The following is a 17886-nucleotide window of genomic DNA, read 5'->3' on the forward strand; positions in this document are numbered from 1 at the left end:
ACGTTCAGGTCATAATGGGAATTCCGTTGTGCACACGGAACCTACCAGATTTTTGGGCCTGGCATTTGATAAATATGACATTTTCTCAGTTAAATCTGCTTACAATATGCTTGTGGCAACAAGACAGAGGAGGGAGGCTTGGCTCGAGAGTACAGCAGGAACATCGCGTTCGGCAACAGAGGACGGAGCATGGAAGTCTCTCTGGGAAACAGAAGTTCCTGGCAAGATCCATATGTTTTTGTGGAGACTGTCAAAACAGTCTCTGCCGACAAATGATGTCCGAGCACACCGACATATGATCAATTCTGACCAGTGTGGTTTGTGTGGAGTCCAAGATTCATGGCGCCATTCATTGTTGGAATGCCCGTTGGCTCGGAGTGTATGGCATTGACAGAAGAGGAGGTCACACATAAAATCACGACCAATACAGAACCCAACGCCAAGCAATGGTTATTCACATTGATGGAACTGCTCCCCCATGACAAATTTGTCAACATGTCTGTTACCTTATGGGCGATATGGTATGCTCGACGAAAGGCAATCCATGAAGGGGTTTTCCAGAGCCCCCAAGCAACACATCCTTTTGTGCAGAGGTTTGTTGAAGAACTAGGATTGTTGGCAACATAAAACAACGACCCAGTCCATAGGCCGAGACCCCAGCAATGCAACGACGGGAACCAAAGAAGCCACCCCCAGGCTTTTGTAAAATCCATGTCGATGCAGGGGTGCGATCACGAGGAGGTTCGGCCGTCGCGGTATGCATGGACAACGTAGGCAACTACACGGGTAGTTCGGCCTTAGTAATTGAAGGAACTTTTGATCCAGCTACCTTGAAAGTAGTAGCATGTCCCGAAGCACTATCACTAGCAGAAGACCTGAACATCATGAATTTTGTCGTTGCTTCAGATTGCAGACAGGTTGTCCTGGATATAAGTGTGAAATCTCGGGGGTGATATGGATTAATTATAAAAGAGACCAACCTTAAAGCTTCTTTCTTTCTTTGTAATTTATTTTTGAGAGTCGTGCTGCTAATTATGAAGCACATTGTTTAGCTAAATTTTCTCTTTCTAGAGAACCTAGTCGCCATGTCTGGTTTGGTCAGTCCCATGACCAAAGATGCATCCCACACCATGTGGAATTTGATAAATAAAGTTGTGTTTTACCGTAAAAAAACAATCAGGTCAATTGACTCCCAGGGCTCCCACCAAATCAATCGTGATTTAAGAGAAATTTGGAAGAAGTAATTTGAACCGTAGCTTCCTAGAAAAAAAAGATTTGAACTGCTACTTTATTTCAGTCGTTCAAGTGGGAGTGGGTGAAACAAGACTGTTCTTACGAGGGCACCTCGCCCATTCTCACTGAGTCACTGTCCTCGTGCCCGCGGGTACGCCTCGCCCTCGCTTGGTTTCATCTTCCTCGCTGCTCTTTCTCGATTCAAAACTCCAAGCTCCTCTCCTCTCCCCTCCCCACCACCCCCCTCCACCGACGCCATGGCGTCGCCTCGCTCTCATGATCGATCCGACGGTAAGCGCCTCTGCCCACAGCCCATCCCTAACCCTAACCCCAGCCCAAATCCCGACTCTGCCCCCTCCCGCCCCAGTCCGCGACCCGCTGCTGGACATGGTCTTCCAGGCGGCCTCCGACGACAACCTCCCCCGCTTCAAGGGTACGCTGCCCCCTCCCCCGTCCCGGATTCCGACCCTGACCCAGTTTCGTTGCTTGACTGCTAACATTTTGGAGGCCCAATCCGTCGCAGCGCTGGTCATGATGCTGGACATGGGCAGGGGCCGCCCCAAGGAGGCGATTGAGGAGTTGAGGGTGGAAGATGATGCGAAGCTTCAAGGTTTCAGTGCGCTGCACATCGCGGCCAGTAGATGTAGTCTTGAGGTGTGCAGGTACCTCGTCGAGGAGCTGCTGATAGATGTGGATCTGGTCGACAAGGAAGGTCCATCTATCTTCAAAACCCTAATATACTAGTTTAGGACCCTGTACACACATTCAGTGTAGGTTTTGTCGAATCGTATGAAGTGCTATCTCACATGCTGGATTTATTGTTCACAAGGGTTGCTTGATCTGTAGGTTAGGTGTCATGATATCCGACTGTTTTGTGCTTTCTCTGGGTTTGGCATAGAGGTGCATTATGATAATCCAGCTTTTGGAACCAGCTTTAGCCATAGCTCCAAGCTCAGCACAACACAGTCCAGCAACCATAAACAGAGCCTAAGATTATCTACGTCAGTATGAACCAATGTATTATAAAGCACCAATATTTATCTCGCAAAATAAAATTATGATTTATCATATTCTGTTGTGCTAACTCATGATCATGCAGCTTTATATGAAATAAATTGGTCTTTTCAAGGGAACAAATAAGTCGGGCTTAATTATGATACTGAATGTGAATACCCTACATAAGCACTGTTCACATAAATAATTAAATAGGCTACTCTTTGAGAGAAAATTAATCTTTCTTTTAGGATAGTTTGGTTGTTTAGTTATTGCACATATGTATGCACTCCAACTCTGAGGATGCATTTGATTCTTCTATTCGGGTAGCCTAATGTCTAATTTTCATGTGTCAGTTCCATTTAACCAATACTCTCTTGAGCATTATGAAAACCCCGCTTCATATCATATCTAATTCGATGGGTCTACTTTGTGTGTCTTGGGGAGCCATATCTAAATTCTATACTCAGAGAAGATAGAGCAGTGTTAGGAAACTTCTGTGGTGGTATGCTTTTGAAGATAATACATGCTTTGATACAAAAAAGATCTCATTTTTTGCTATGCTGAGAAGTGCTTTGATATAATTTCATTTTTGTGTGTTTGTCCGCTTTATAGGTAGAACACCTCTGTTGTTTGCAAAATACCACAATGGGCGTACTGCCGAGTATCTTCTTGATCATGGTGCTAATCCAGACAAAGCCAATAACGATGGGGCTTTCCTGTTACATTATGCCGCTGAATTAGGTCCAACCTCTATAAACACATATCTCTGTTCTGCATCTCTGCATTGCAAATTGTTTTGTGTTATCTTATTCAGAGCTATTTTCCTTTGTTTCATGTAAGTAATTTACCAATATTGTTCTGTGCTAATAAATTATCTTCAAACCCGATGGTTAAGTTCTTGTAATGTGTCTCTCTGTTCAGAAGTACATGTTGTACACGCTTCTAAGTAGAGGTTTGGTGGTATTTCCTGATATACTCTTAGCTGTACTAAATAATAATCTTGCACACGCTTCTAGTCGAAGTCATCGATATATTTATGTTTAGCTATTAGCCGAAGTTCTGCCGTGTGCATGCATGTATTGCATCAAACCAGGGCTCTTTGTGTAGCATAATTACTAATATTTTAAACACTTTAACATGGATATAGTGGCTTAGCTGCTGTGCATGTGCAATATCCTAAAATGTCACCTCATTGGGAAGTCAAATAACCTAATACATGTCACTATCATTCCAGTCTTACATGGTTGTGGAGTCGCAATAATCTGGTAACTGACTTAATAACCCGGTTACCAAGTGGCTCTAACCTGGCAATTAGTAACGAAAAGAAGGTATCGAAACATATGTACGTGGGATCTACTTTCGGCGGTATCATCACAGCAAAGCCAACAATGAGCACAGATCGTCAATCATACACACGATTTGAGAGATAGAAGTTCTTGAAAATTAAAAAAAAGGTGTCTTTCTGATTCCATGTTTGCATGCATTGGTCTTTTGGTATTGTGCATGTGGAAGCGAGTAACCATGTTGTACATCATGGTATTATCTTATTGAATATCCCCCTTGATGGGAATTAGGCCCCATCCCTAAATACTCCTATGAAAAGTTAACTTAACTATGAAAATTTTGGTTTTGATTCCTTCCAATCCAAACAAGTCCTCATTGGGCATTTTTGTAGCACATGATCAAGGCAAACACAGGCATAGGATACACCAGAAACAAAAGAAATTGTCACAAAAAAATACCAATCATCTTACTTGGTTTCTCATCTTACATTTTTACATAGAGATAAAAATATGTTGCATACTAACTAGATCCATAAAACCAGAATTGTTGTGTTTGTGAACCCATCTCCTGTTACTGAAATAGAGAGATCCATGATGCACTTTGGGAAGTAGGAAGTAGCGAACTGTGAACCTGATGAATCATGAATCGAGTAGCCATGCTGTAGATCATGGTCTTATCTTATTGAATACCCCCCTTGATGGGAATTAGGCCCCATCCCTAAATACTCCTATTAAAAGTTAACCTAGCTATGAAAATTTTGGCTTTGATTATTTCCAATCCAAACAAGTCGTCATTGGGCTTTTTTGTAGCACATGATCAAAGGCAAACACAGGCCCAGGATACACCAGTAACAAAAGAAATTGTCACAAAAAAATACCTACCATCATACCTTATAAGCTCATGGATTCTTTTTAGAAGAGATTGCCGGAAAACCAAAGAGATCTGTAAAGACTGGAATATCACCAAAGAACTAGCCATGGACAGGGGTGCGTGGAATCTAGCTATCCATGTGCCAGAACCATGAGTTGGTTGCGAGATCTTATGAGTTTTAGCTCTAGCCTACCCCAACTTGTTTGGACTAAAGGCTTTGTTGTTGTTTTTGCTGTTGTATTGCCAGAAAACACCTCTCTTTGTAATAAGTTCCGTGTTTTCTCCCAGGCATTTGTGAAATGATAGAGCTTTTGCTTGCAAAAGGAGCTTATGTTGACCCGGTATCTGCTCGTGGAACACCACTTCATGTTGCTGCTGGTGGAGGGCATTATGGTGCTATGAAGATTTTGTTGGACCACAATGCAGATGTAAGTTTAAGTACATACCGTTTCTGCCTCAAGTTACCCTACATGTTTTGAACTTTAATTACTTGTGTTTTGCAATTTTTTCCCTCGGCTGTCTTGTCATGTTTTGTTTAATTGATTGTGTATGGTTGCTTGATGCTGCTATGGTGCTTGTGCTGCATAGTTAACTCTTGAAATCCTCAGTACATTTTTCTTCTATTCTGCATGCCCCTCGTTGTGTAGTAGTTGTAATGCTACATCTCATCATAGTGTCTTGGTAATAAGTATGCTTCATCCACTTCCCTTTCAATTCATAGCACTATACTATCAAATGTACAGTGCATTTCGAATATAATTCTATTTTTGGAAATTGAGCAGAGCACATAATACTGAACATCTTCTCATTTTTGGTCCCTTCAATGCCAATTTCCATGCCTAAAACTACTTAATATGGTTACTTTATTTTTACATATTGGCCATAATAGATTAGTCTCTAACTCTCTATCATGTATTGCCATTTGTTTCTGAGTGCTACCTAGAATTTTATGAAGTTTACTTGACCAATATGATAGTAAGCTACAAGGTTCCACAACATATTCACACCGTTGTTGACTTCTTGTGTGTTTTGTTAATGCCATGGGAGCTGTTTAATTTTCACTGAAGAGGCTTGCTTCGGTACGCCCCCTCTGAAAAGATCTTTTCACAAACCCAATTCTACCTGCATCTGCAAATTCTACCCTCGCACAATCTTTCCCTGTCGGCTCATCCATCTTCCCATATAAGCTGTGGGTGTGACCGTGTGAGGGCGCTGTTGCCTCCCAAATCGTTCTCACTGCTGGCGTGATGCATCATCTTCTTCGTTCTCTAGTTGTGGTTCCATATTCAGGTTTTAGTACCGTCTCTTATTGATGGCTACATTGCTTTGTTCTCAACGTAGGAGAAGAGTCGTTGTCGGCTTGTTCCTCAATGATTGCCACATGATGGGTGATCGGTGGAGATCTGATTTCTCTCTGATCGGGTTTAAGCCCAATCCGATCATAGTCGATTGTGACCCCCAGGGCGGTGATGCGATCTAGTAGTTCATTTAAGGCTGATACATCTGCCAAATTCATCTTGTCAGAGTATTCAGGGCCGATGCAGAGATGATTTTTGGTGATGAGTTGGGCCGCTTCTGGCTTAAAGGCCGGGTGAGCACCCATGATGAAGCTGCCGAGTCGGATAGTTTGCCCTAAAGCTAGGGCTTCTCCAAAAGTGATGGTGTCTTTGATGACAAGGCGAGCCATCAATCCTTCTGTCGACGGCATAGAGGAACTCTCAATGAAAGCACCAATGTCGGTGTCAAAACCGGCAGATCTCAGGTAGGGGGTCCCGAACTGTGTGTCTAAGGATCAAAGGTAACAAGGAGGCAGGGGACACGATGTTTACCCAGGTTCGGGCCCTCTTAATGGAGGTAACACCCTACTTCCTTCTTGATTGACTTTTATGAGTATTGGGGTTACAAGAGTCGATCTACCTCGAGATCGTAATGGCTAAACCCTAGATGTCTAGCATGTATGATTGTGATCGTCCCTAAAGACTAACCCCTCTGGTTTATATAGGCACCAGAGGGGACTAGGCGGGTACAAAGTCAGTTTACAGAGGAAGGAAACTACACATCCGGATGAAAGCTTGCCGTCCACACAAAGGAGAGTCCCATCCGGACGCGGGAGAAAGCCTTCGGTTATGTATCTTCACGGCCCATCAATCCGGCCCATGTTACATAGGCTGGCTCTCCGAGGACCCCATAATCCAGGAGTCCCTCACCTGCCACGACGCTCTGCATGGAACTGCACCAACTGACAGCTCCACCATTCAACAAAAATATGTATCCGGATTGTGATTTATTATCATCTGGATCAGTGTCAAAGCTAGCTTCGACGTAACCACTTACGACAAGCTCTTTGTCACCTCCATAAATGAGAAACATATCCCTAGTCCTTTTAAGGTACTTCAGGATGTTCTTGACCGCTGTCCAGTGATCCACTCCTGGATTACTTTGGTACATCCTTGCTAAACTAATAGAAAGGCACACATTAGGTCTGGTACACAGCATAGCATACATGATAGAACCTATGGCTGAACCATAGGGAATGACTTTCATTTTCTCTCTATCTTCTGCAGTGGTCGGGCATTAAGTCTGACTCAACTTCACACCTTGTAACATAGGCAAGAACCTTTCTTTGACTGATCCATTTTGAACTTCTTCAAAACTTTATCAAGGTATGTGCTTTGTGGAAGTCCTATCAAGCCTTCTTGATCTATCTCTATAGATCTTGATGCCCAATATATAAGCAGCTTCACCGAGGTCTTTCATTGAAAAACTCTTATTCAAATATCCTTTTATGCTATTCAGAAATTCTACATCATTTCCAATCAATAATATGTCATCCACATATAATATTAGAAATGCTATAGAGCTCCCACTCACTTTCTTGTAAATATAGGTTTCTCCAAAAGTATGTATAAAACCATATGCTTTGATCACCTCATCAAATATTCCAACTCCGAGATGCTTGCACCAGTCCATAAATGGATCGCTGGAGCTTGACACTTTGTTAGCACCTTTAGGATTGACAAAACCTTCTGGTTGCATCATATATAACTCTTCTTTAAGAAATCCATTAAGGAATACAGTTTTAACATCCATTTGCTAGATTTTCATAATCATAAAATGCGGCAATTGCTAACATGATTTGGACAGACTTAAGCATCACTATGGGTGAGAAAGTCTCATCATAGTCAACTCCTTGAACTTGTCAAAAACCCTTTGCAACAAGTTGGACTTTATAGACAGTAACATTACCATCAGCGTTAGTCTTCTTTTTGAAGATCCATTTATTCTCTGTGGGTCGCTGATCATCGGGCAGATCCACCAAAGTTCACACTTTGTTCTCATACGTGGATCCTATCTCAGATTTCATGGCCTCAAGCCATTTATCGGAATCTGGGCTCATCATAGCTTCTTCATAGTTCATAGGTTCGTCTTGGTCAAGTAACATGACCTCCAGAATAGGATTACCATACCACTCTGGTGCGGATCGTGCTTTGTCAGACCTACGAGGTTCTGTAGCAACTTGATCTGTAGTTTCATGATCTTTATCATTAGCTTATTCTCCAGTTAGTGTAGGCATCATGGGAACAAATTTCTTGGTTGAGCTACTTTCCAAATTGAGAGCAGGTACATTTACCTCATCAAGTTCTACTTTCCTCCCACTCACTTCTTTCGAGAGAAACTCCTTCTGTAGAAAGGTTCCATTCTTAGCAACAAAAATCTTGCCTTCGGACTTGTGCTAGAAGGTGTACCCAATTGTTTCCTTAGGGTATCCTATGAATACACATTTCTCCGATTTGGATTCAAGCTTATCGGGCTGAAGCCTTTTGAATAAGCATCGCATCCCCAAACGACAGCTTAGGTTAGTTTCCAAACCACAGTTCATACGGTGTCATCTCAACGGATTTTGACGGTGCCCTGTTCAAAGTAAATGCAGCTATCTCTAATGCATAACCCCAAAATGATAGTGGTAAATCGGTAAGAGACATCATAGATCGCACCATATCCAATAAAGTGCGGTTACGACGTTCGGACACACCATTACGCTGTGGTGTTCTAGGTGGCGTGAGTTGTGAAACTATTCCATATTGTTTTAGATGAAGGCCAAACTCGTAACTCAAATATTCTCCTCCACGATCAGATCGTAGAAACTTTATTTTCTTGTTACAATGATTCTCCACTTCACTCTGAAATTCTTTGAACTTTTCAAACGTTTCAGACGTGTTTCATTAAGTAGATATACCCATATCTGCTCAAATCATCTGTGAAGGTCAGAAATTAATGATACCCGCCACGAGCATCAACACTCATTGGACCGCATACATCGGTATGTATTATTTCCAATAAGTCACTAGCTCATTCCATTGTTCCAAAGAACAGAGTTTTAGTCATCTTGCCCATAAGGCACGGTTCACAAGTACCAAGTGATTCCAAAAGTCCATCTCTATGGAGTTTCTTCATGCGCTTTACACCGATATGACCCAAATGGCAGTGCCACAAATAAGTTGCACTATCATTATCAACTTTTCATCTTTTGGCATTAATGTTATGAATATGTGTATCATCATGATCAAGATTCAATAGAAATAGACCACTCTTCACGGGTGCATGACCATAAAAGATATTACTCATATAAATAGAACAACCATTATTCTTTGATTTAAATGAATAAATGTCTCGCACTAAACAAGATCCAGATATAATGTTCGTGCTCAACGCTGGCACCAAATAACAATTATTCAGGTCTAAAACTAATCCCGAAGGTAGATGTAGAGGTAGCGTGCCGACGGCGATCACATCAACCTTGGAACAATTTCCAACGTGCATCGCCACCTAGTCCTTAGCCAATCTTTGCTTAATCCATAGTCCATGCTTTGAGTTACAAATATCAGCAACCGAGTAGGTATCAAATACCGAGGCACTACTATGAAAATTAGTAAGGTACACATCAATAACATGTATATCAAATATACCTTTGTTCACTTTGCCATCCTTCTTATCCGCCAAATACTTGGGGTGGTTACGCTTCCAGTGACCAGTCCCTTTGCAGTAGAAGCACTCAGTTTCAGGCTTGGGTCCATTTTTAGGTTTCTTCATGGGAGTGATAACTTACTTGTCAGTCTTTTTGAAGTTCCCCTTCTTTTTATCCTTGCCCTTCTTCTTGAAACTAGTGGTCTTGTTAACCATCAACACTTGATGCTCCTTCTTGATTTCTACCTCCGCGGCCTTTAGCATTGCGAAGAGCTCGGGACTAGTCTTTTCCATCCCTTGCATATTGTAGTTCATCACGAAGCCTTTGTACCTTGGTGGCAGTGATTGAAGAACTCTGTCAATGACACAATCATCTGGAAGATTAACTCCCAGCTGAGTCAAGTTATTATGGTACCCATACATTATGAGTATGTGCTCACTAACAGAATTGTTCTCCTACATCTTGCAGTTATAGAACTTGTTGGAGACTTCATATCTCTCAACTCGGCATTTGCTTGAAATATTAACTTCAACTCCTAGAACATCTCATATGGTCCATGACGTTCAAAACATCTTTGAAGTCCCAATTCTAAGACATAAAGCATGGCACACTGAACTAACAACTAGTCATCAACACACGACTGTCAGGCATTCACAGTGTCTGTAGTTGCTGGGGCAGGTGGTACACCTAGCGGTGCGTCAAGGACATAATTCTTCTGTGTAGCAATGAGGATAATCCTCAAGTTATGGACCCAGTCCGTGTAGTTACTGCCATAATCTTTCAACTTAGCTTTCTCTAGGAACACATTAAAACTCAAAGAAATGGTAGCACGGGCCATTGGTCTACAATGTAGATATGCAAAAAAACTATCAGGGCTAAGTTCATGATAAATTAAGTTCAATTAATCATATTACTTAAGAACTCCCACTTAGATAGGCATCCCTCTAGTCATCTAAATGATACGTGATCCAAATCAACTAAACCATGTCTGATTATCAAGTGAGATAGAGTAGTCTTCAATGGTGAACATCACTATGTTGATCATATCTACTATAGGATTCACGTTCAACCTTTCGGTCTCTAGTGTTCCGAGGCCATATCTGTATATGCTAGGCTCATCAAGTTTAACCCGACTATTCCGTGTGTGCAAATCTGGCTTGCATCCGTTGTATTTGAGCGTAGAGCTTATCACACCCAATCATCACGTGGTGTCTCAGCACGAAGAATTTTCGCAATAGTGCATACTCGGGGAGAACACTTGTACCTGAAATTTTAGTGAGGGATCATCTTATAATGTTGCCGCCGTGCTAAGCAAAATAAGATGCATAAAATATAAACATCACATGCAATCAAAAATATATGTGACATGATATGGCCATCATCATCTTGTGCTTTTGATCTCCATCATCGAAGCAATGTCATGATCTCCATCGTCACCGGCTAGACACCTTGATCTCCATCGTAGCGTCGTGTTCATCTCGCCAACCATTGCTTCTACGACTATTGCTACCGCTTAGTGATAAAGTAAAGCAATTGCATATCGCTTGTATTTCATACAATAAAGCGACAACCATATGGCTCTTGCCAGTTGCCGGTAACTTTTACAAAACATGATCATCTCATACAACAATCTTTATATCACATCATGTCTTGACCATATCACATCACAACATGCCCTGCAAAAACAAGTTAGATGTCCTCTACTTTGTTTGTTGCAAGTTTTACGTGGCTGCTACGGGTTGCCAGCATGAACCATACATACCTACGGCACAAAAACCACACCGGTGATTTATCAAGTTTGCTGTTTTAACCTGCACAAGGACCGGCCGCAGTCCAATTCAATTCAACTAAAGTTGGAGAAACAGACACCCTCCAGCCACCTTTATGCAAAACTAGTTGCATGTCTGCCGGTGGAACCGGTCTCATGAATGCGGTCATGTAAGGTTGGTCCGGGCCGCTTCATCCAACAATATCACCGCCCACAACTCTTTGTGTTCTACTCGTGCATATCATCTATGCATAGATCTGGCTCGGATGCCACTGTTAGGAAACATAGCATGCAATTTCAAAAAAAAAATCCTATGACCATGCAAGATCTATCTAGGAGATGCCTAGCAACAAGAGGGGACAGTGCATCCACGTACCCTCGTGGACCGAAAGCGGAAGCATTAACTTAACGCAGTTGATGTAGTCGAATGTCTTCTCGAATCAACCGATCAAGTACCGAACATACGACACCTCCGAGTTCTGCACATGTTCAGCTCGATGACGTCCCTTGAAATCTTGATCCAGTAGAGGCACGAAGGAGTCGATGAGTTCCGTCGGCACGACGGCGTGATGATGGTGTTGGTGAAGTGATCCACGCAGGGCTTCGCCTAAGCACTACGTCAGTATGACCGGAGGAGTAAACGGTGGAGGGGAGCACCACACACGGCTAAACAGTTGATGTGTATTGGGGTACCCCTCGCCCTCGTATATAAAGGAGGAGGGGAGGAGGCCAGCCACAAGGGGCCAAGGAGGGGGATTCCTACTAGGACTCCACTCCTAGTAGGATTCGCCCCCCCCCTCCTATTTTCCTTCTTCCTGAGGGGGAAAAGGGGAAAGAGAGAGGGAAGAGGAGAAGGAAAGGGGGCGCGCCCCCTCCCCTAGTCCAATTCGGACTCCCTATGAGAAGGGGGCACGACCACCCCTTGTGGGCTGCCTCCCCTCTCTCCTACGGCCCATGTAGGCCCTACAATTCCCCAGGGGGTTCCGGTAACCTCTCGGTACTTTCAAAAATATCCAAACCTTTCCGAAACCATTCTGGTGTCTGATATAACCTTCCAATATATCAATCTTTACCTCTCGACCATTTAGAGACTCCTCGCCATGTCCGTGATCTCATCCAGGACTCTGAACAACCTTCGATCACCAAAACACATAACTCATATAATACCTATCGTCATCGAACGTTAAGCATGCAGACCCTACGGGTTCGAGAACTGTGTAGACATGACCGAGACACCTCTCTGGTCAATAACCAATAGCGGAACATGGATGCTCGTATTGTTTCCCACATATTCTACGAAGATCTTTATCGGTCGAACCGCAATGTCAACATAGTTGTTCCCTTTGTCATCGGTATATGTTACTTGCCCGATATTTGATTGTCGGTATCTTCATACCTAGTTCAATCATTATCGGCAAGTCTCTTTACTCGTTCCATAGTGCATCATTGTGCAACTAACTCATTAGTCACATTGCTTGCAAGGCTTCATATGATGTGCATTACCGAGAGGGCCCAGAGATACCTCTCCGATACTCAGAGTGACAAATCCTAATCTCGATCTATGCCAACCCAACAAACACCTTCGAAGATACCTTTAGAGCATCTTTATAATCACCCAGTTACGTTGTGACGTTTGATAGCACACAGGGCATTCCTACGGTGTCTGGGAGTTGCATAATCTCATAGTCGGAGGAATATATATTTGACATGAAGAAACCAGTAGCAATAAACTGAACGATCATTATGATAAGCTAACGGATGGGTCTTCTCCATCACATCATTCCACTAACGATGTGATTCCATTATCAAATGACAACTCATGTCCATGGCTAGGAAAATTAACCATCTTTGATCAACGAGCTAGTCTAGTAGAGGCATACTAGGGACACGTTGTTTTGTCTATGTATTCACACATGTATCAAGTTTCCGGTTAATACAATTCTAGCATGAATAATAAACATTTATCATGAATAAGGAAATATAAAATAACAACTTTATTATTGACTCTAGGGCATATTTCCTTCATGGTGTCATGTCATGGCACCAACATGTTGTGCTATATTTTTTGGCCGAATTGGGACAACTTTTGGTATAAGCTTCTTGCAAACCAGAGATTCTCTCAAGAAGGCTCATGATTCGGAGTGGGAATGTGTCACCTTTGTGTGCGAAATGACATACGCTATCCCCCTGCTGATTTTGTTTTACAGAGCCAACATAGAACTATATGAGTGTCATGTTAAAATTTGGAATTATTCCTGGTTTGTTTGTCCTTTTTTATACATTAATTGAGTTTCCGGGCATTTAATGTGCATAATTCAAATTTGAACTACAAGCACATGCTCCAGTGCACCAAAGTTGGTTGAAAAATCGCATGTGTGTCCTTGGGTGAATTTCTAGGTCTCGTGCAAGAAATGAGAATGAAATTCAAACATCTGGGCATCGTGGCTCAATCGGAAACATTGAGAAACTTGGTTTTTAAATTCCTGTAAATCCAAAACGCGCATGAAAATTATGAAACTTTGCATGGTGTCATGTCATGGCACCAACATGTTGTGCTAATTTTGGCGGAATTGGGACAAGTTTGGGTATAGTGTTCTTGCAAACCGGAGTTTCTCTCAAGAAGGCTCGTGGTTCCGAGAGGGAACGAGCCACCTTTGTGTGTGAAACAACATACGTTGCCCCCCTCTTGATTTTTTTTTATAGAGCAAACATAGAACTATATGAGTGTCGTGTGAAAATTTGGAATTATGCCAGGTTCGTTCGGCCTTTTTATACATTAATTGAGTTTTGGGGCATTTAATGTGCATAATTAAAATTTCAACTACAAGCACATGCTCCAGTGCACCAAAGTTGGTTGAAAAATCACATGTGTGTCCTTGGGTGAATTTGTATGTCCCATGCAAGAAATGAGAATGAAATTCAAACATCTGGGTATCGTGGCTCGGCCGGAAACAATGAGAAACTTGGTTTTTAAATTCCTGTAAATCCAAAACATGAATGAAAATCATGAAACTTGGCATGGTTTCATGTCATGGCACCAACATGCTATGGTAAATTTTTTGGCTGAATTGGGACAAGTTTAGGTATAAGTTTCCAGTAAACCGAAGCTTCTCTCAAGAAGGCTCGTGGTTCCGAGAGAGAACGAGCTACCTTTGTGTGTGAAACAACATACGTTGTCCCCCTCTTGATTTTTTATAGAGCCAACATAGAACTATATGAGTGTCATGTTAAAATTTGGAATTATTCCGGGTTTGTTTGACCTTTTTATACATTAATTGAGTTTCTGGGCATTTAATGTGCATAATTCAAATTTGAACTACAAGCACATGCTCCAGTGCACCAAGGTTGGTTGAAAAATTACATGTGTGTCCTTGGTGAATTTCTAGGCCCCACGCAAGAAATGGGAATAAAATTCAAACATCTGGGTGTCGTGGCTCGGCCGGAAACATTGAGAAACATGGTTTTGAAATTCCTATAAATCTAAAACACACATGAAAATCATGAAACTTGGCATGGTGTCATGACATGGCACCAACATGCTATGGTAATTTTTTTGGCCGAATTGGGACGAGCTCTGGTATAAGCTTCTTGCAAACCGGAGCTTCTCTCAAAAGGCTCATGGTTCCGAGAGGGAACGTGTCACCTTCGTGTGCAAAACGACATACGCTGCCTTCCCCTCTTGATTTTTTTCCAGAGGCAACATAGACCAATAGGATTTTTCTGCTAAATCTTGGAATTATTCCAGGTTCGTTTGGTCTTTTTTCTATTAATAGGCGTTTCTGGGCATTTAACGCACATAATTCAAATTTGAACTACAAGCACATGTTCCAGTGCACCAAAATTGGTTAAAAATCATTTATGTGTACTTGGGTGAATTTCTAGGTCCCATGCAACAAATGAGAATGGAATTCAAACATCTGGGCGTCGTGGCTCGGCGAGAAACACCGAGAAACTTGATTTTTAAATTCCTGTAAATCCAAAACTCGCCTGAAAATCATGATACTTGGCATGGTAATTATGACATGGCACCAACATGTTTTGGTAATTTTTTTGTCCGATTTGCAAAGGCGCACACATTAACAACCAACAAAGTCATTTTGAAACAAGTGTTGTCACGTTACAATCAGAAACACAAGTATTGTTGAAACTGTGGGTGTTCTACTTACCTTCTATGTGCCGCCACGCGTCCTCTTTGTTTATTGGTTAGGAGGCGCCATGTGGAGTAGCTATTTGAGTACGGGAGGCATGTGACCAGATCCCTGCGCGTGCTTATCGGGAGGAGAGCCCTTTGACTCCCATGCGCCGCCCACCTCTCTCCCAACGTCTCCATTAATGGCGCCCGAGCCCCTGTTTTATGGCGTGGCTATGTCTCACTCCACTGAGATTTAAGAAGAAGAAAGAAAATCTAAAAATAAAATTTTGCCCGGATATTGATGTAAGATCTGACGGACATATATAGCATCGACTGCGACTTGTAGCAAGACTGATATGAATATATAAGGATGATGATAGTGGGTAGTAATTGTCTTACATATTTAGGAAGATAAAAAAATGCCACATGCGACAACGCCTGAAATACACAAGGGCAATAGAAAAAGGAAGACGCAGACAATGATCTGGCTCACTGATCTCTATTTTCTTGATGCATTGCTGCAGGGTGCGGAGACTAGTTCTCGCGGCGAGCAGCAATGAAATCTTTCATGTCCTCAGTATGCTGGTTGAGAGCGTCCACGGATTCCTCCACCAACCTTTCGCGCTTAATGCGGAGCATGGCATTATCGTCCATAAGTTTCTTGACGATGATGCTCTCCCTCTTCAACAAGGCAGTGGTCTCATCGTGCTGCTTCGTCCTTCTAGTGGTCTTCGCCCTCAGTAGGTCGAGCTCGGCGCGGAGCTTCACCTTGTCCTCCCCTAGTCCTGGGATGAGGCCGGTAGCCTTTTCAAACGAGGTATTCATCTCGTCCTGCAACTTCATCCAGTCGGGGATCCGATCCATCGGGTCATAAAGCATAGTGCGCACGCGCCTGTGAGAGTCCTCGCCTCCCTGCAAGACAATTTCCCAGGCCCGATCGACACTTCCACGAAGAGAAATTTGATTTCCCCCCTCTAATCCCTTGCGGATCTTGTTACTATTGGGTGTTTGAGCACCCTAGACGGTCAAGGTCACCTGGGAGCAACATTCCATTGTGTTGAAGCTTCGTGGTGGTGTTGGGGAGCCTTCAATTCGGTTCTAGAGAGAGCCCCAACCTTGTTTGCAAAGGTCCGGTTGCCGCCTTCAGGGGCACCACTAGTGGATTCCCGACATCTCGCATTGTGTGAGGGTGTGAGGAGAATACGGTGGCCCTAGTGGCTTCTTGGGGAGCATTGTGCCTCCACACTGCTCCAACAGAGACGTACTTCCCCTCAAAGGGAAGGAACTTCGGTAACACATCCTCGTCTTCACCGGCTCCACTTGTTGTTATTTCTTACATTTACTTTGTGCAAGCTTTAATTATGTTGTATCCTTTTCTTTCTTGCTTGCTTGTGTTGCTGTTGCTAGCATCATATAGGTTGCTCATCTAGTTGCATATCTAGACAACCTATTTGTTGTTGAACTTAATTTGTTAAGAAAAGCTAAAGATTGGTAGTTGCCTATTCACCCCCCTCTAGTCAAACATATTGATCATTTCAAGATCTATCCGAGTGAGGATAATTCTTCGTGGGCGTAGGCCGTGATGGAATAAGCAAGGTTGCTTCTTCATGGACCCTTCGTGGGTGGAGCCTTCTGTGGACTCATGCAACCTTTACCCTATGTGGGTTGAAGTCTCCATCAACGTGGATGTACGATATCACCACCTACCGGAACCACACCAAAAATCACCGTGTCTTCATTGCGTTTGATCTTACATCTCTACTCCTTTACTTTCCGCACTATTGCATGTTGTATTCTTTCTGCTGCTCTGTCTCTAGATATGCATGTGTAAAAAGTCTTGGTAGTATCTTAACTAGTGTCAAAATCTGCCTAAATTTCATGAACTAAAAATTGCACCTTTGGTTAGTTAAGTGCCTATTCACATCCCTCTAGACTTATCTTCTTGATCATACATACACCCTCTCTTATCCACAGATGAAAAAAACATACACACTCTCTCCCCTTTATCCCCACCGAACACTCAACACTCGACCCAACATCAAAAAAATCCACGCGACGGAGTGCATCCTCATCGTTGCGGCCTTCCCCGCCTCGCGTTTTACTCGGTCCAACCTTCTCTTCCTCACACCCTTGCCGCATAGGATTGTTCTGCCTCGCCGCCATATTTGCCTGATCTCCCCCCCCCCCTAGCGAACATGATGCAGGTGGCAACAGTTGGGCATGCAGATGCGGAGGGATACCATGGTGCGGTGACGACTTTGGCCGCGGGCGGCTCAAACTGGTGCCATAATGTCGTCCCTTCTGAGGCACATGCGGAGGTGATGTTGGACGTAGCGATGCCCTTCTCCTTGGTGGTGACCGCTGATATGTCTCCAACGTATCTATAATTTTTTATTGTTCCATGCTATTATATTATCCATCTTGAATGTTATATATGCATTTATATGATTTTTGGGACTAACCTATTAACCTAGAGCCCAGTGCCAGTTTTTGTTTTTTCCTTATTTTTGAGTTTCGCAGAAAAGGAATACCAAATGGAGTCCAAATGACCTGAAACTTTACAGTGATTTTTTATGGACCAGAAGAAGCCCACAGAGCATCGGAGACGGACCAGAAGAGTCCCGAGGCCACCACAAG

General features: G+C 42.9%; 1 protein-coding gene across 1 annotated transcript; it reads left to right on the forward strand.

Annotated features, from left to right (window-relative positions):
• The first annotated feature begins 1426 nt into the window (after positions 1–1426).
• LOC119339061 (serine/threonine-protein phosphatase 6 regulatory ankyrin repeat subunit B-like) lies at positions 1427–6019 on the forward strand. The gene is made up of 7 exons (XM_037611238.1): positions 1427–1524; positions 1601–1666; positions 1757–1945; positions 2842–2907; positions 4672–4811; positions 5674–5720; positions 5908–6019. The coding sequence occupies exons 1-7, from the start codon at positions 1491–1493 to the stop codon at positions 6017–6019; spliced, it is 654 nt and encodes a 217-aa protein (XP_037467135.1). The 5' UTR covers positions 1427–1490.
• Positions 6020–17886: the final 11867 nt, after the last annotated feature.

The sequence above is a fragment of the Triticum dicoccoides genome, chromosome 7B (assembly GCF_002162155.2).
Source record: "Triticum dicoccoides isolate Atlit2015 ecotype Zavitan chromosome 7B, WEW_v2.0, whole genome shotgun sequence".
Taxonomy (NCBI): domain Eukaryota; kingdom Viridiplantae; phylum Streptophyta; class Magnoliopsida; order Poales; family Poaceae; genus Triticum; species Triticum dicoccoides.